The 18,505-nt window shown below is 58.9% G+C and overlaps 2 protein-coding genes across 19 annotated transcripts; both read left to right on the top strand.

Annotated features, from left to right (window-relative positions):
- Positions 1 to 2,714: 2,714 nt before the first annotated feature.
- Positions 2,715 to 11,001, top strand: PIP5KL1 (phosphatidylinositol-4-phosphate 5-kinase like 1). Of its 17 annotated transcripts, none has more exons than XM_070251084.1 (11): positions 2,715 to 2,806; positions 3,658 to 3,861; positions 5,070 to 5,120; positions 5,325 to 5,482; positions 5,706 to 5,830; positions 6,309 to 6,343; positions 6,433 to 6,488; positions 7,247 to 7,359; positions 7,665 to 7,818; positions 10,224 to 10,461; positions 10,814 to 11,001. In XM_070251084.1, the coding sequence occupies exons 1-10, from the start codon at positions 2,777 to 2,779 to the stop codon at positions 10,228 to 10,230; spliced, it is 933 nt and encodes a 310-aa protein (XP_070107185.1). In that variant the 5' UTR covers positions 2,715 to 2,776; the 3' UTR covers positions 10,231 to 10,461; positions 10,814 to 11,001. The 17 variants fall into 17 exon arrangements, with proteins under 17 accessions (XP_070107185.1, XP_070107178.1, XP_070107176.1 ...); XM_070251077.1 differs by lacking the exon at positions 10,814 to 11,001 and adding an exon at positions 9,701 to 10,046 and having other exon boundaries at positions 5,328 to 5,482; positions 10,224 to 10,360; XM_070251075.1 differs by lacking the exon at positions 10,814 to 11,001 and adding an exon at positions 9,701 to 10,046 and having other exon boundaries at positions 10,224 to 10,360.
- Positions 11,002 to 14,388: 3,387 nt separating this feature from the next.
- LOC100070379 (dolichol phosphate-mannose biosynthesis regulatory protein) lies at positions 14,389 to 17,812 on the top strand. Of its 2 annotated transcripts, none has more exons than XM_023628972.2 (4): positions 14,389 to 14,432; positions 15,317 to 15,406; positions 16,185 to 16,287; positions 17,097 to 17,812. In XM_023628972.2, exons 1-4 carry the CDS (start codon positions 14,430 to 14,432, stop codon positions 17,153 to 17,155), a joined length of 255 nt encoding a protein of 84 aa, XP_023484740.2. In that variant the 5' UTR covers positions 14,389 to 14,429; the 3' UTR covers positions 17,156 to 17,812. The 2 variants fall into 2 exon arrangements, with proteins under 2 accessions (XP_023484740.2, XP_070106964.1); XM_070250863.1 differs by lacking the exon at positions 14,389 to 14,432 and adding an exon at positions 14,882 to 15,014.
- Positions 17,813 to 18,505: the final 693 nt, after the last annotated feature.

The raw sequence follows: 18,505 nt of genomic DNA, 5'->3' as shown, positions 1-18,505 counted from the left end.
CGTCTCTGTGTCATCCCTGACCAGGGGAGCCGGGCCGCTCGGGGGCTGGAGCTGGTCTGGGAGCCAGCCCCTGCATTGGTCTCAGGTTGGGAGACCCTGGTTCGTGCAGTGAGTGAGGGTGCCTGAGGTGCCTCGTGGATCATTCCTATGCTTGACCCGTGATAAAACAGGGCCCAGGACAGATATGGTTCTGGCCCAGTGCAGCTCACGGCTGGGGAGTGGGTAGAGGCGTGGTGATCTGCCAGACATCACATTAGCCTCCCCCGTGCCTCCCCCGTGCCAGCCCAGCCAGCAGGCACTAGTATTTTACACACCTAAAGGCCAGCCCCCAAAGTGCAAACCTCTTGTCCATCTCTTGTCCCCAGCAGCCCACTTTGGCGTGGCTCTGAGCAGTGAGGGCTGCTCACTGAGCCAGCGCAGGGCTGGTTCCACTGTGTTCGGGTTTACTGATCTGGCACAGGCCCCAGCCCCCAGCAATCCCACTGTGCCCTTCTGGGCAGCCAGGTCTCCCATTCACAGTGCCCAGTGTACACCTCCATCCGCCACAGCTTGATGGTCACTCTGCCTCCAGTTAGCAGAGGGGTCTCCGTCAGAGAACAGAGGCCAACTGCAGGTACACCTGCCCTGCCCTCGCCTGCCCCACCCTCTCCGTGTCCTCCAGACCCCGCAGAGCTGCCCACCTGGGCTCTGGGTCCTGTCCTTCCCCTGCTATAGCAGGCGCCTCATGTCACTGATGATGCCCCTCTCATGGGAACAGCCGCTGCTTCTCCCAGTATGCTCCAGGCTCCCACATAAAGGACCCTCCATCAGCCCAGTAATTCTGCCCAAGTCCCTCCCTGTCCCCTTCACAGCTGGACTTCCAAGGAGGGCGTCCACACCTGCTGCCTGCACTTCTCACCTCCGCTGTGCTCAGCATCTCTCCAGGAAGTCTGCACCCACTGAGACCACCGGTGCACGTGTCCTTGACCCCTCTGCCACATTTGGCCTGTGACCTTCCCCCGGATGCACCTTCCCACATGCTCTCTGGGTGTCTGTGGTGACCCGTTCTCCTCCTTCATGTCTCTCCCACTCCAGCTCCTCTGTTCTGCCATGAGAAGGTAGGCCCTCAGGTCACAGGCTGCCTCACCTCATACTCTTCCTAGGTAAATTCATCCCTACCCAGGCTCACCTCCAGCCCAGCCCTTTCCTGTGCTCCGATGCATTGCACATGCACCAGTCGCCCACCTGATGTCCTCATTGGGTGCTGTAATGACATCTCAAATTCATCCTTTCATGAGCTGAATTCTCAGACTTCACCCAAGTCTGGCCCTCATGCCCTGCCCCCTCTCATGACTGGCATCGTCCTGTGTCCCTGACCCCAGCCTGACACACATCGCTGACCCTGGCTTTCCTCTCCTAGCCCCATCCCCGAAATTCCGAATCCTGTCAATTCTCCCGTTTTCTCACTGCCCCTCCCCCCAGTAGTCACGTTCCTGACGCAAAGCCACCATCCTCCGCCCTGAGTTAGCAAAGCTTCCTCACTGCCCTCCCCCTGCCCACTCTGGCCCCCTCCAATCTGACAATGCACGACAACCAGTGCCTTTTGAAAACACGTGAGCATCTTTCTCACACACATAAAATGCCCCTCCGGGTTTCCACCCTCTCTCGACCATGGCCTACAGGAACCTGCATGCTCACTCGCTCACTGTCTCCTTCTCTCTCCAGCCACGCTGGTCTTTCTTTTCCTGGAACTCACCAAAACCCTTTGCACATCCTAAATCAGTTCAGCATATACTTATAGAACATTGGTTTGTGCCAGGCACTGAGTCAGGAAACCAGCCTGGCGTGGTTCCTATCCTGGCACTCCTTTTCTAGGGGAGAGATGGAAGAAACAAACAAGTGAACAAGACAGTCTCATTGTTAAGAGTGATGACAAAAATAAAGCAAGACGATGTGATCAAGAATGAGGGGAGGGATTCTTAGACGGGTGAGGCGATAAGATGGAATAAGGCAAATGAAAGCCTGGGGAAAAGGATTTCAACCAGAGGGAACAGCACCTGCAAAAGCCCGAGGTGTGAAAGAGTTTAGTGGCTAAGGAGCAGCAGGGCGCCCTTGTGGTGGTCGGGTGGGCGTAGTGAGGAGAGTAGTTTGAGATGGGGCTGGAGAGTGGGAAGATGGGCTTGGGGGCCATGGCGAGCGGGATGGATTTTGTTCCAGTGCCGCGAGAAGGCACTGGAGGTTTTAAGCATGACGGTGACATCATCCGATTCATGCTTTTAAAAGCTCACGCTGGCAGCCGTGTTCCTCCCTCTCCCTCACCACTACATCCCTGGGGCCCAGCACTGCTCCCGGCCCATACTGAGTGTTCAAAACATGTGTTGAATGATACATGCCCTTGACTTCCTGTGTGACCTGGAGATAGTCACTTCTCTCTCTGGACCTTACTTTCCTCACCTGAAAGACAGTGGATGGGAATTTCACGCCAGAGTGAGTGGGCGGTACTGGATTTAAGTTCCCCGCCTCCTCAAGCGACCCCGAGACCCGAGTCCCCCACCCCTGGGGACCCTAATCAAAGCGCAGCGGCCCCGCCCCGCCCTGGACCGCGGTCCAAAGGATGCTGCAGGCTTAGGGGCGGGATCCGCAGGCGATGCCGGCGCCCCCGGCGCGGATTGGGTGCAGCCGTGGCAGGCACCGAGCGATTGGTCGGTCCAGAGGCAGGGGCGGGGCCTGGCTCCTGCTGCGGGGCGGCGGGGCGGCGGGGGACACGGCCAGAGGCCGGGAAGCTGCTACGCGGGCGATGGCCGCGCCGAGCCCGGGACCCCGCGAGGTAGGTGCGGATCCGAGAGAAGACGGGAGAGGGAAGGGTTGGGGGACAGGAGCTGGGCCTCCCCTCCCAGTGCCGCACGGACACACCCCCATCCAAGCCCAGGAGGGGTCCTGCACTAGGCGGGACCAGGACACGCCCCACATGGGGCCGCAGGTAGGATGGGAGGAGTCTGGCGGGTATCCTCTGAGAGCTTCCTCAGTTGCCTCCTCGGCAAAATGGAGATGATAATAAAAGCTCCTCCTTCATAAGGCTGTTAGGAGGTCAAGCTCTCAGCCATTGCTGGCAGATGGGGGGCTCCCACTACTAATGGGTCAGCTGCCCTGAGCTCAGCCTCGTGCTGACCCTCCACGCTGGGCTAGAGGAATTCAGCATAGACAAGTGGAATAGATGACTGAGTCACCGGCATCAGGGCTCCTACTAAAGGGTTCCTGTGCATGGAGCTCACACTCAGCAGTAACAACAGTTAATACCTGCCATGAAGGAATTCTTATAGTTCTCATTTTACAGACAAGAAGATGGGGCACAGAAAGGTTAGGTGACTTACTTACCTAAGGTCACACAGCTGGTGAGAGACAGTCAGTCTTGGGCCAGGTGTGGCTGCAGAACCCACGTTCTGCCTACTGATAATAATAAGTATCACTCTATTTCGGGCGCTGACTGCATGCCAGGCACTGTGTGGCTGCTCCTCAGGAGACACAGAGAAGTGGGTGCTAGCATTCTCCATATTTTACAACTGAGGAAACTGAGGCAGAGAGAGATGAAAGGAAGGCTCACCAGTTGTGGAGGTGGGACTCAAATCCGGGTCTTTCCCCTCTGGGATGCTCATTGCCTCTCATGCCTCCTGCCACCAGGTCCTGGCCTCCTCCCCAGAGGCTGGATCCAGAGCAGCTGCTGCGGGCTCCAGCCGCCGTGGCCTCCTCTGGCGTCTACGGGACAAGCAGTCACGTCTAGGCCTGTTTGAGATTGACCCGGGGCATGAGCTGCACCAGATGACGTGTATGATGCAGGCAGGGCTGTGGGCTGCCACGCAGGTCTCCATGGACCACCCGCCCACAGTGAGTGGCCAACCTGTCCCGTGCACTGACAGCAAGACCAGACTGATGGCCTGTCCCGCTAATACTGCAGGGCTGGGGACTGGAGAGGGCTAGAGGGGGAGGAAGGTAGGGGCGTGGTGCAGGGAGGGAGGGACATTCTGGGGTAGGGGCTGGGGCCAGGAAGCCAGAAAGTCCAGGGTGCAGTGGGCGTGTGAGGAACCCCCTGACCCAGAGAGTTGCAGTGTGACTCTAGAAGGGCATCTGCCTCTCTTGGGCCTCAGTGTCCCCATCTGTATAATGGGTGGGAGGGATTGTACTCCTTGGTCTCTGAGGCCCTCCCAGCTCTGCCAGGTGTATGGCTGAGAAGGGACCCCACCCCCACTCCATCAGCCTGGCCCATCCTCCCTGGAGCTCAGGCTGGGGCCAGGCTGGCTCAGCAGAAAGGGTCACCCAGCTGCAAGCTCAGCAGCTGGATGGGTGGGTGAGCATGTGTGTTTGTGTGTGTGCACACGTGTGCACAGTGTGACCACATCCCACAGGCCAGTCCTGGCACAGGGACCTGGAGGTCCAGGGAGAGTGTAAGAGTCCTCTAAATCTCATCACCTGCTGAGAACCTTCCAGGGCTCCCCAACACTCAGCATGGCCTCAGGATCCTGTTGGTTCAAGCCCAAGGGCCAAGTGTCCAGCCTCGTTCACACTCCAACCCTCCCTTACTTGCTTCAGCCACTTGGGCCCTCCTTCCCTTCCTGGTGGCCACCAATGCTGTTCCCACTGTGATGAGCACCCTGCTCTTCCCCTCCACTATCCTTCAGATTTCAGCTTAGAAGTCACCTCCTCCAGGAAGCTTTCTCTCATCCTGCTCCTCCCAGGCCGAGTCAGGCAGATCCCCTGGCTTCAAGGCCATCCTCTGTTACTGGGATGGCATCCGGCTTCACTTGGCCAACATGTGTCTGAGCTCGTGTGCCGGGCTTGAACTGAGAGCCCGGTCCTTGGGACCCAGCAGTGGATGAGACACACCCAGGATCTGCCACACTCATTCTCATCCTCTTTCCAGCTTTGGGAGGGCCTGCGACCCATCGGCCCAACCCAGGCCCACCCAGAGTGGTCTCTGTTTGCTGGAGGAGTCCAACTGGGGGAAGGGGGCGAGGCCAAGTGCAGGATGCTTGGAGCTGCTGGGGCTGGCAGTGGGGGTGGAGACCTGCCCTGAGCCCCTCTGCCCCTCCCTGTAGGGGCCGCCCACTGAGGAGGATTTCTCCCAGGTCCTGACCCAGGTTCACGAGGTAGGAAGCCCCCGACTGCTGCATGGAAGGGGGTGTGTACCCGTCTTAGCTCTCTTTCCTCAGTTTCCCCCTCAGGCAGTGGGAGCGATGGCTTGCCTCAGAGCCTTGCAGGAAGGGTGTGGTTACCCTGACCCCCTGGCACTAGGGCCAAGTGCACACACGTGGGCCCCTGTGGACGCTCTTGGGGCGGCTCTTCCTCCCCAGCAGGGCTTCGAGCTGGGCACCCTGGCTGGCCCGGCCTTCGCCCGGCTGCGGCGTTCCCTAGGCCTGGCGGACGAGGACTACCAGGCTGCGCTGGGCCCCGGCGGCCCCTACCTGCAGTTCCTCAGCACCTCCAAGAGCAAGGCCAGCTTCTTCCTGTCGTGAGCTGGCCGCAGGGGCGGGCGGGGAAGGGGTGGGAGTGGCGTTCCGGGCTGGTGGGGGGCGCTTGGGGCGAGAAACGGAACCGCCGGGTGAGGGAGGGTCAGGGCCAGATAGAGGTCAGATGGAGGAGGTGAGACGGAGGGGGAGGACGGGAGGCGAGAGGGGCGGTGGGGCGGCCGCTCCAGCCCGGCCTGGTCGGTGACCTCTCCCTCCCGCCCCCAGCCACGACCAGCGCTTCTTCCTGAAGACCCAGCGGCGCCGGGAGGTGCAGGTGCTGCTCGCCCACCTGCCCCGCTACGTGCAGCACCTGCAGCGGCACCCGCACTCTCTGCTCGCGCGGCTGCTGGGTACGGCCGGCCGGGACCCGGGACTGCGGGGCGGTGGGAGGAAGGGAGCGAGGAGCGCAGGGGGCCAGGGAGTGGGGCGACTCCCAGGACGGGCGCTCAGCCCAAGCCGGGTGGCGGGGAGCGGCCAGGAGGCGAGTCCGGCGGCGAGCAGCGTGCAGTGGGGGGCGGGTCCTAGGCCGCAATGTAGCGGGGAGAGCGGGGGCCGGGGGGCGGGGCCAAGATCTGGGGAGGAGGGCATTGGACAGTCCTGTCTGGAGGGTGTGTGGGCGGGGCCTTATCTCAGGACCCGCATACCTGGCACTAAGTCTGTAGGCGAGTGCAGGGGGGACAACCACCCAAACTGGGGAAGGGGTCTGGGGGCGCAGCCTGGAGGGGCGTGTCTCGAGAAGGAGACGTGGCCTGGAGCCCGGACTAGGGTAGGATGGGCCCGGGGTTGCCGAGTTTGGGGTCCCTCACCTGGCACCCTCTCGCCTTCCAGGAGTGCACAGTCTCCGGGTGGCCCAGGGAAAGAAGGTGGGTAAGGCGGAGGCGAGGGGGCCGGGCCGGAGGGGACGGCTGGAGGGTGAGATCCTGCCTCCCTCACTCCCTACCCCCATCCCCAGAAATACTTCATCATCATGCAGAGCGTCTTCTTTCCCGCCGGCCGCATCTCCGAGAGGTGAGTCGGCCTCGCAGGGCCCCGGCCCCACCCGGAATGTGCCCCCTGAAGCCCCCACGCTCTCTAGATGGCCGGCGAAACCGAGGCCCGGGGAGGAGAAGGGACGTTCCCAAGATCCCCCGATGGGTCGGAGACCGTGGTACCCCCGACCAGCATCTCTGAGAGCTCAGTATGCATTGGGCTCTGTGTTGAGCCATTTGCATTCATTAGCTTCTTTATTCCCAGAACAACTCTGAGGGATAGTTTTATCATCATCCCCATTTTTTAGATGAGAAACGGAGGCGGGGGAGGACCACACGCTGCTGTGTGAGGAGTAGGAATTCGAACCCAGCCTCTGACTGCACATTGCCCTGACTCTGCCGGCAAGCTCCCCACTAGTGCTCCAGGGCCAGGGCCTTCCTTCCAGCCGTCCTGGTGCTGCCCTCTAGGGTTGGACCCCTGTGTCTGGGACACCCCCAGGGATGACTGGGCCGAGACGCAGGCACAGGCAGGGGGAAAGCCTGGGCCGGCTTCCGGGCCTGAGTTCAAATCCCTACTCTGCCGTTTACGTACTGTGTGATCTTGGGCGAGTCAAAGGAACTCTCCGTGCCTTTTTCTTCATCTCTGACCTGGGACAGCAATGCAATGGGGCCGTGCTGAGGATATGAACAGTCACCCCGTGGAAGCTCTTGTTTCTTAGGATTACCTTGTGAGGCTCCCTGTGTGTCTCAAGTCTGTGCAGAGCTGAATTCTGCCGTCCTCCACTCCCTGCCTCTTAGGTATGACATCAAGGGCTGCGAGGTGAGCCGCTGGGTGGACCCGGCCCCGGAGGGCAGCCCCATAGTCCTGGTGCTGAAAGATCTCAACTTTGAGGGCAAGACTATCAACCTAGGTGAGCCACGGGGCGGTCACTGCCTGCTCTTCCTCCATTCAAGGTGAAGTTAGAAGGGAGTCCCCTGCACTACCCCGTGCCTGAGTCATTAAGAGCCCAGGTTCTGGAGTCAAGCAGAGCAGCGTTCAATTCCTACCCCCAGGACTTACTAGCTGGGTGACCAAGGCTCCTTACAGCTGAGTTTCCTCATCTGTGAAATGGGACAGTAATGGCACCTGCCCTCCTGGGGCAGATGCATATGGAGCCCTCAGCACCTTGCCCGGCACATGATGAGAACTCAAGTGGGGGCACTGATGCTCCGGCAGGGCCCCAGCGGAGCTGGTTCCTCCGCCAGATGGAACTGGACACTGCCTTCCTCCGGGAGCTCAACGTGCTGGATTACAGCCTCCTGATGGCCTTCCAGCGGCTCCACGAGGATGAGAAGGGCCTGGGCTGTAGCCTCATCTTCCGCACAGTCAGGTGGGCCCCCGACAGGAATGAGGTGATGAGAGCATGGAAAACACAGATGGTGAGGTGGGGGGACAGCGCAGGCAAAGGCTGGGAGACTGGAAAGTGCGTGTTTGTATGTGTGTGTGTGTGTATGTGTCGGGGGCTGGTGAAGCCTGGCTGGCAGGGGTAGCGGGCACAGGTGGACCACAGCTCAGGGGAAAAGACAGGTGAGATCCGGCTGGATAAGGGCTTCAATGACGATTTGAAAAATCTGCTCATTTTCTAGAAGGGGATGTGGAGCCATTGGAGGTTTCAGACCTATTTAATTTTTGCCTCAGAAAGAGCCCTTGCCCCTTAACTCTGCCATTCCACTCCTAGGATGCTGAGGTCATCCCCACTGTGCCCATCATCATGTTGGGATGGGTGTGGCTTGGGCAGAATCCAGGGTAATGGCTCCCCACACAACCCATGGCTGGGCTGGGCACGTCCTGACCAGATGGTGGAATGCCTGCCATGGGGCAGAGAACCCCGCAAGTCTGCCCATCCAAGCTAGGTCAGCTTCTCCCTTACCCTCTGTCCCCAGCAGGCGCCTAGATCATGGCTGTCATTCAGCCTGTAAGCCCGAGTTTGCATGTAATGGTTATCTTATTGAAATATTGCCATGCTGGCCGGTCAATAGCCACTGTCTCAGCCCCGCCCTCACCCAGTTCCAAGCCCTCATTCAGAACACACTCCCTCCCACCTCTTCCTCATCCATGTTAACCCTGACACCACAGAGTACCAGCGCCTTGCTCAGGCTCCCACACCACTGGGTTCTGATTGGTTGGTGCCTGGGAGGGGCTTGTCTCTCATTGACTTACTTCCTTGGGCAAGGCAGGAATAAACCCCTTTAGCCACCCCACCCTCCAACCCCCCACCTCCCTCCCACCCCCAGGAGGACAGTGTTAGGGAATTGCACTTGCTTCTGGCTGGGACTGGGGGCCCAGCCAAAGGCATCTTCTGATTTGGAATACATTTTGAGGCAAAAAAACACAGCATCTGCAAAGTGGAATTGGACTTTTTTCACAAGGTTTCAGCTCTGCCCCCTGAAACGTCCAGGATTGGATGACTCCGAATAGAAGCTTGGGAAATACCCAAATACCAGTGTGTGACCCACTGCTCTAGACCAGCGCTACCCAATAAAGATGCAACGAGAGGGCCGGCCTGCTGGTGCGGTGGTTGAGTCCACACGTTCTGCTTCCGCGGCTGGGGTTTGCCGGATCCCAGGTGCACACCTATGCACCGCTTGTCAAGCCATGCTATGGCAGGTGTCCCACATATAAAGTAGAGGAAGATGGACACGGATGTTAGCTCAGGGACAGTCTTCCTCAGCAAAAAGAGGAGGATTGGCAGCAGATGTTAGCTCAGGGCTAATCTTCCTCAAAAAAAAAAAAAAAAAGCAATCGGAGGCACACGTGCAGTTTTACATTTTCTAGTAGCATGTTTAAAAAAGTAAAGAGAAATAGGTAAGAGAATTTCCATAATATATTTTATTTACTCAATACATCCAAAATTTTATCATGTCATCATCTAATCAATATAAACATCTATGAGATATTTTACATTCTTTGTCTCATTCTGTCTTGGACAATGACATTCAGTATGTATTTTACACTTCCCTGCATCTCAATTGGGACTGGCAACATTTAAGTGCTCAATGGCCACATGCGGCTAGTGCAGCCCCTGAGCATCAACCACCTTTTACTCAGCCTCCCAGCTTATCTGACTTCACAGCCTGGCACACAGGCGGTGTGGGAATGAGCAAAGGAAGGGCAGGGTCAGCGTAGAGCACCGCCGAGGGGCAGCCTCGCAGGGTCCATTGGCTGGGGCCCCCTGGAGGAGGCGGCAGCCTCACCCTCCTGTCGGTGCCCAGGTCTGTGCGAGGGATCCAGAGCCCGGAGGAGTCGGGAGCCCAGAACCGTCGGCTGCTACCCGACGCCCCCAACGCCCTGCACATCGTGGATGGGCCGGAGCAACGCTATTTCCTGGGCCTCGTGGACCTCGTCACGGTCTACGGGCTCCGCAAGCGGCTGGAGCACCTATGGAAGACGCTGCGCTACCCGGGCCGGACCTTTTCCACCGTCAGCCCAGCTTGCTACGCCCGTCGCCTCTGCCAGTGGGCGGAGGCGCACACCGAGTGACCGGCGCCGGGCCGCTCTCCCCATCTGGACAATGGGCGCACGCCCGGAACGCCGGTTCCAGCCTGGCCAGGGCAGCGGGTTGGGCTCCCCTCGCCGGCTGTTCCTCCCGTTGGCCTCCAGAGGGCGGTGTCCGCTCACTAATACGACGGCGACACAGCCTCATTCGACGGTGATGCTGTGCCCGGCACTGTGCCAGGGACTCCCCCACATTAGCTCATTTTATCCTCAAAAAATGCTATTATTCTCTTTTTACAGACCATGAAATGGAGGCTCAGGGGGTGAAGGGACTGAGCAAGATCATTCAGCAATAAAAGCTGGAACCAGGACTCAACTATGCCTTTTGGACTCAGGAGCCTGTATTCTTGCCCACGAGCTCCCGCAGCCTGTCCCCATGCTCTGGGGAAGCAGGGAGACTGAAGGCTCCAGCCCAGCCCCCTGGAGCCATCCAGATGGGGAAACTGAGGCCCAGAGACTTTAAGGGGCTTATGCACGGGTAAGTGGCAAGGCCAGCCTGAGAACCCAGGTTTCCCAACCCCTTGCCCCTGGCTCAAGCAGGGCCCACTGGCCTCCGTCTGGGGTGGCCCCCTGGCTCCTGTCCCTCTAGGGATGCAGGTGGGAGAAGGTGGGGTGTTGGGGGGAGCCTGCAGCTCTGGGAGGCACTATGTTGGAGTCCACTATGGATCTTGAGTAAGCTCTACCCTCCTCTGGGAGTCACTTTTCTCATCTGTGAAATGACAGCAGGGGTTGGTGGTCAGACCAAGGGCGCTGGCCACACAGACATCACTGGGAACAGAGCAGAGCAAAGTGGCTCCACAGCCCCTGATCCTTCCTTCTCCCTCCTCCAGGAAACTCCAGCCGGGCCTCTGACCCCCGTCCAATCCGACCATGCCCAAGCCGTCCTTTCCTCTGGGGCCTGGCTGTGTGACCTGGGCAAGGTGCTAAACCTGTCTGTGCCTCAGTGGTCTAATCTGTAAAAGTGAAAGGATGAAAACGGACCTCATTAACGCATTAAATATTCATTGAGCACCTGCTATGTGACAGGCCCTCTGCTGGGTGATGGGGACCAGGGGGTGGAGCAAGATGCAGAGTCCACCTTCACAGAACTCACAGTCCAGAGGGGAGGGGTCTTTACAAAAGCAACCGGGTGTGACAAAGCCTCGTGAAGGAGCGTGGGGCCCTGGAGCTCAGGGAAGGGGCCCCCGCCTAATTACTGGATGGCTGTGTCCTCTAAGCTGAGACCAGAAGAGTCAGGTGCAGCCCTGGGAGGGTTCCAGGCCGAGGGCATAGCAAAGGTCCGGGGTGAGGGAGAGCCTGGCATTTGAGAGAAAGAAACATTTCCCTGCGGCTGGAGTTCAGAGTGGGTGGGAACAGCGTGGTGGGGGGCTTTCTGGGCCAAGAGCTGACCCCCAGGACTGGAGGACTCTGGACCTCGGGAAAGCTGCTCAGCTACACCAAACACTGCCACCCCATCAGCCTTTGAGAAAACGAAAAATGGCTGATGGGGAAGGGAGAGGAAAGGGATAGCTTATGCTGCAGGGCTGGAGGGTGGGTTCCTAGAAAATAGACTGTTGACCTCACCCCCAGTCGTCTGGGTGACCTTGGGTGGTTGCTCAGCCTCTCTGAGCTGGCACAAGCCATGGAGAATTTCTTGTTTGGGCTCAGCAGGAAGCTGAGACATGGAGTGCGTTAAGCCTGGGGGCCCACAGGAGGGTGAGGCTACCGCCTCCTCCAGGGGGCCCCAGACAATGGGCCCTGCCAGGCTGCCCTCGGCGGCGCTCTGAGCTGACCCTGCCCTTCCTTTGCTCATTCCAACACCTCCTGTGTGCCAGGCTGTAAGGTCAGATAAACCGGGAGGCTGAGTAAAGGGTAGTAGGTGGAGGAGGGTGGGGGGAGGAAGCTCGGCAGGACCTTTGGGCCTCGGTTTCCCTGGAGTCTGGATCCGACAAGGCTGCCAGAGCCCCAGAGTCCTGCGCTCACAGAAGGGGACGGCTCAGCCCCACCCCTCTGGGTCTCTGGCAGTAGGCTGAGGTCAGGCCTGAGGCTGGAGAGGGAAGTGACTCATCCAAGATCTCACAGGGCCCAGGACTCCTGGCTCTCCTAACTTGCTCATTCCACAGACGTTACCTAGCCCGTAGGGTGTGCCAGGCGCTGTGCAGGCACTGGGAAAGCCCCGAGAACATGACTGGCCGGACTGCCCACATGGAGCTTAAAGTCCAGTGGGCAGGTGGACCACAAATGAGAAAACCACTTAATACATGGGGTGCTTCAGAGTGTGGCAAGTTCCATGAAAAAGATAAGTCAAGGTGGGACTCGAGGGATGGGGGTGCAGCGTTGGACACGATGGTTGGAGGGGGACTTTCTGAGGAGGTGACATTTGAGTTGCATGACCAGGAGCCAGCCATGTGAATGGACCAGTCAAGGGGCAGAGGATACTGCAAGTGCAAAGGTCCTGAGGTAGGAATGAGCTTTAGTGTGATTGGGGGCCAGAAGGGTGGCCAGGGTGGGCAAACAGTGATTAAGAAGGAGGCAGGAGTCCAGACTGTGCAGGGCCTTGAAGGTCTAGGTGAGAAGAGTGGGTTTTTTCCAAAACCAAACTGAGGAGCTACATCTGAGGCTGCCGGCCTTCCCAGTCTCAATTCCACTGGGGATGTTTGATCCTCCTCTGCTCCGGGAGCCCGGGACATTGGGGCACGCCCCTGTCTCCACGTGGCTCTAGCAAGGAGGGGTTGCCTCTCTGGGGAAGGACTCGTCACCTCACCAGCCATTGTGGGTGATGGATGAATCCACAGGGGACTCCTCACCACGGTCCCCTGGGGTTGGGTCTATGAGGAGAGAGACTTGAAGGGTGAGGACTCGGCGGGGGGAGCGCCAAGAGGCTCTGGTGTTGGGGACCCACCGTGTGCCTTGCCTTGTGTGAACGAGGGCCCGTGAGAGAGACTGACCTTGGACCACTACCTGTGAGGTGTGCCCAGCTGGGGTGGGGGAGACAAGGAAGGCTTATGCTCAGAGGGGTCCCTGGGGGCAGGGCCATGTGGGCAGCTCCCCGTCCCCACCCCCAACAGGATGGGGAGAGGCATGGAGGGAAGCAGCAGCCCGGGGGTCTTGGCTTTGCTCCTGCAGGACAGTAGCCTTGGCACATCTCTGAGCCAGGGCAGATACCCAATACAGTTGAAATGGGGCCAGAGCAGGAGCCCAGGCTAGTCCCCAGGCCAGGGCCCTCTGGAGGGAGGTGGGGGTGATGGGGGTGGGAAGATGAACTTTCTGGCCCAGGCAGCCTTTTGTGGAAAAAACCCTGAGACAGGAAGTTTGCTCTTACCTCACCACAGGCCCGCCCCTCCCTACTGCCCCATATCTGCCCCTTCAACCCTTTCTGGCCCCTGAGTTTGAAATCCCTGAGGGACCTGGTCTGAGCCTTCAAATGGGACCCATTTCAGCATCCGCAGGGGCCCTGCACTGGCTCGGCTTCCATTTGGAGGACTCCTCAGGGCATTTGGGAGGTGACAGTAAGTGGTCAGAGCCCCGGCTGTGCCGTGAGAGTGCCCAGGGTTCGAATCCTGACTGTCCCACGAGCTGCCCCTCCACTCTCTCACGCGGCGGGAAGCGCTGTTGTTAACCCCACTTGATCGAGGAGAAAAACAGCTCAAGTAAAGGTCACAGGGCCAGCGAGAGGCCAGGTTGCTAGAAAAAATATAGGACGACCAGTTAAATGGGAATTTCAGGTTTTTAATATAAGTATTCGTTGTTTATCTGAAATACCAATTTAACTGCGCGTCCTGTATTTAACTTGCTAAATCTCCCACCCCGCCAAGAGGAGACAGCAGGCCGAGCCTCCACGCAATCCCTCAGGAGGCCTGGAGTCCCTGGACGCTATACTCTAGCATTCCAGGATTGAGAAACATCACAGAATCTTAAAGCATGTTGGGTGATTGAAAGCTCCTTTGTGCCAAGCCCCATTCTAGGCACTGAGGACACAGCAGTGACCACAGACCCTATCCTCAGGGAGCTCAGTCAGGTGGGCCAGAACAGCAAGTAAATCAGGTAACGAAAATGCGGGGACAAGTGTCCTTAGGGAGACATGCTTGGGGCTGTGGAGCACTGACGAGGGAACCCTGGCCCAGCTGCGAAGGTCGCTTCCCTGGGATGGGTGGCATCCCAGTGAGACCTGATGGGTGAGGAGCAGCCAGCCCCGCGAGCTGTGGGAAGACCGTTCCAGACGCCGGAGCTGGAGGAGACGCGAAAGGAGATCAGGCCCAAGCTCCCTTTGCTCTCAGAGGAAAGGGCCTCCAAGCCTGGGGAGGGGCCTGAACAAGCGGCCAGTCCCAAGAACTGTCTAGGCTGTTGCCTGGGCTGCCGCGTCACCCAGGACCCCAGAGGCAGCCGGTGAGGGGAGGGAGGGTCACTCCGGCCTCATCCGTGCAGTGAAGAGGGGACACCCGGAAGGGTCGCCAGGGAAGCCAGGCGATGGTAAGAGGGCGCGCCTCTCACAGCCAATCGAAATCCTCCCCATCCCTGCGGGCTCGGGCACCCCTCCTCCTTCCACCCCAGGAACGTTCTCTCCACTGTCCCCTCAACAGACAAATTAGGGCATCGGGACGAGGAAGTAGGACCCCCGGATCAGGGTTTCGGCTTCGCCACTGACTCGAGTTGTGATCTCCTGCAAGTCCTGGTCTCTCTCTGAGCCTCAATTTTCAGATGGGACTTCCGACCCCCACCTCCATCCCCCTCTGGCTTTCGGACTCTGGAATATTTAAAGATCGGTGGGGTTTTTTTGGAGCGAGTTAGACAGGATTGAAACCACAAGTGCCAATCAGTCTGGGTTCCCAACTCCGTCCCCTTCCCTCCGGAGATTTAGGAACACAATTCCATTGGGAGACTACATTTCCCGACATGCAAAGGCGAAGGCGGTGCCTACCTGTTTGGGTAACGTAGTCCTGGGCCGGCCTAAGGACTACGACTCCCAGTGTGCCCCGCGGCACAAGGCCAGAAGGGCCCGGATCCAGAACCGGACGTGGCTTGCCGCTCTGGTGCTGGAGGGCGGGTGAGATGGTGAGCTTAGGGCCGAGTGCTGGCGTTCGGGGGCGTTTAGGGGTGGGGTCCCGGGTCTGTTCAGGAGCCAGGGCTTAGGCAGTCGGAACCGGAATTGTTCCCCCGTCGGTCCGTCGTACGGATGAGAACGCCGAGGGGCGGCACTCTCTCTCCCAGCGGAGAAACTGATCCTAGTCAGTCGCGTCAGACACGTCAGTTGAGTGAACGGGAAGCTTAGAGCGTAATCAGGCTGCGACACCCGCCTCTGTTAGTGCCCCTGGATGGAGAGTCACTTCGTCAGTTGAGCCCTCCCTTTTCTCCAGGCCACGGGGACAGACCAGGTGGTGGGACTCGGGCTCGTCGCCGTTAGCCTGATCATCTTCACCTACTACACCGCCTGGGTGATTCTCTTGGTACGTGTGCTTGCCCCGCCCTCTCTCAGCTTCTCCCAACCCTGGATCTTGAAGCCGACTCCTGGCATCATTTAACTGTGCTAGTGCCTGCATATCTCGTGAAAGCTCCAGACCAGCGCTATGGGGAAGACGCTAGTGGCGTCCCCGTTTTATAAATCAGGCTGAGGCTCAGGGAGGAGGGTCGGGCCCAAGGTGGCATCGTTAACCGCTACACTGTAAGCCCTGTTCCTGATTTGCTTTGCCTTTGATGGGAGTTCCAGTCCTTCTGGTTATCCCGCTGGCTTCTGGGCATGACGAGTGCTAATGGATTTTGTTGAGAGCCTGTAGCCTTTTTTTCTTGTGGGGAAACTTGTTGATTACTGCTTAAGAAGTGCAGTGTTCTCAGAAGGCAGAATCCTGCAGAACTTGGTATCCTTTGGAGAAAATATTAGTAAAGAAAACCTTGGAGCCCAGATTGGGAATCACTCAAGGATTCCTCAGGTACCCTTTGCCCCTGCGACGCTGTAAGGGCCTTAGGGCAAGTCTTTTGCCTTCTGTTCACTGCCAGGTCCCCTGCACCAACTTAGGGTGGGCACCAGACAAGTGCTCAGTAACAACTATTAAATAAATGAAGGAAGGAAGCAAACCAGGGCACCCAAAATGCCGTCATCTTAAAGAAAAGCAAATGCTGTCCCGTGCTTTGAATGGGGTCAGCCCCTGAGATGGAGGAGGTGGGATGTTTGGGCTGGGGGGCTTGGCAAGGCGAGGATGCTCATCAGAGCTCTGCCCTCGGTGGCAGCCATTCATCGACAGCCAGCATGTCATCCACAAGTATTTCCTGCCCCGAGCCTATGCTGTTGCCATCCCACTGGCCGCCGGCCTCCTGCTGCTCCTGTTTGTGGGTAAGTCATCACTCCCCCACCCTGGGCAGAGTGTCTGGGGGGCCCCATGACCCTCTCCCACCCCTGAATGTGCTGCCACACTTTGGCACTTGCTGTACATCTGCTTGAGGCTCCTTGTCCCCAACTCACCCCCTGGGGTGTTCTTGTTCCCCCTCAGGGCTGCAAATCAGTCTCCCATGCCTCAGGCTCACTGGACTCAAACGGGATGTCTCCTTTCTTCCTGCTCCCTCTACCACTGCCATCCTCACTGCTCACACCTCAATCACCTCTCACCCCCTTGTCACCCTGGCTCATGATTCCTGCACTTCTCTGTCTCCCGTGGTTTAGTGGGTGGGCTTCCCCGGGGCGGGGACTGTGGCTTCATCATTACCATGTCCTCAGCTCCCAGCACAGGCCTGGCCTGAGGTTCCTGGCACTGAGTGGCTCAAGAAAGTATGTGGCTGAGTCAACAATCCGATAACTAGATGGGGGGTGGGTGGGGGGGTGATGGGTGTTGGGTGGGCAGGTAGGGAGGTGAACAGGTAGTGGATGAGTAGATGGGTAGTTGGGTGGATCTTGTTCCCCATAGAATCTGAAACACCAAATACAGCAAATTGCCTGCGGTAGGCACTCAGTTGGTGTTTGTTGAATGAATATAGGTGGATGTGTGGCTTGATGAATGACCAGGGAGATGACCAGGTGGCCTGGAGGGTGGTTGGGTAGGTGCTTGGCCCTGCGTGTGGGTCACTCCACCATGCTGTGCCCTGCTCAAGCCTCCCGGCAGCCTCGAGCCCGAATCTGACCTGGCCTTTCTGGTCTGTTTATTCCAGGAGTGTTCATCATTTATGTGCTGCTGAAGAACCAGAAGGTGACCAAAAAGACTCAGTGAAGGCCCAGCGGGGATGAGGCTGCAGCCCCCTCTCTGCCTCCCCTCCAGGGCAGGGCCCAAAGGTGGGGCCCCGCAGGACCGGTCCAGGTACTGCAGCCCCCTCAAGCCTGGCTGCCCTGCACACAGCCCTGTGTGCTGGAGCTGTTCAGGACTCACCCCGACTCACCAGAGCCCCTGCTCACACTGCCAGAAGCCAGGAGGGATGAGTACATGGAAGTCTCCCTCTCACCCACTCTGGCTCAGGGCCTGAAAGATGCTGGTCCTTCCCACCCCGCCTTCAGACTCCCTGTCACTTTTTCCTCTGGGTTCTCCCCTCTTGCCTCAGTTTCCCTCCTGTCACATGCTGATGTTGGACTTAGCAGGTTCTGAGGCAGCACGTGACCTATCCCCACATGTTCTGCTGACCTCTCTCCACATGTCCTGCTCCTCCCCGAAGGCAGCTTTCCCGGTCTAACAAGCCCCAGACCCCACAAGGACTTGCGGACCTGGAGAGCCTAGGAGGAGGACTGACAGGCCCCAGGACCACCCCCAGGCCTCAGGGCGCATTAGGGTGGCCACACCGGGCCCCCAAACCAACTGCTCCTCATGGAGGCCAGCCCCCTAGCCCCAGTGCTGGCCTACTGGGGAGGCCTGAACAATAAACATTGATGGTGTGTTCGTGTCTGTGTCATCCCTGACCAGGGGAGCCGGGCCGCTCGGGGGCTGGAGCTGGTCTGGGAGCCAGCCCCTGCATTGGTCTCAGGTTGGGAGACCCTGGTTCGTGCAGTGAGTGAGGGTGCCTGAGGTGCCTCGTGGATCATTCCTATGCTTGACCCGTGATAAAACAGGGCCCAGGACAGATATGGTTCTGGCCCAGTGCAGCTCACGGCTGGGGAGTGGGTAGAGGCGTGGTGATCTGCCAGACATCACATTAGCCTCCCCCGTGCCTCCCCCGTGCCAGCCCAGCCAGCAGGCACTAGTATTTTACACACCTAAAGGCCAGCCCCCAAAGTGCAAACCTCTTGTCCATCTCTTGTCCCCAGCAGCCCACTTTGGCGTGGCTCTGAGCAGTGAGGGCTGCTCACTGAGCCAGCGCAGGGCTGGTTCCACTGTGTTCGGGTTTACTGATCTGGCACAGGCCCCAGCCCCCAGCAATCCCACTATGCCCTTCTGGGCAGCCAGGTCTCCCATTCACAGTGCCCAGTGTACACCTCCATCCGCCACAGCTTGATGGTCACTCTGCCTCCAGTTAGCAGAGGGGTCTCCGTCAGAGAACAGAGGCCAACTGCAGGTACACCTGCCCTGCCCTCGCCTGCCCCACCCTCTCCGTGTCCTCCAGACCCCGCAGAGCTGCCCACCTGGGCTCTGGGT

This window comes from Equus caballus, chromosome 25, assembly GCF_041296265.1.
Source record: "Equus caballus isolate H_3958 breed thoroughbred chromosome 25, TB-T2T, whole genome shotgun sequence".
Taxonomy (NCBI): Eukaryota; Metazoa; Chordata; class Mammalia; order Perissodactyla; family Equidae; genus Equus; species Equus caballus.
This window is presented reverse-complemented; position numbering and strand designations above follow the sequence as displayed.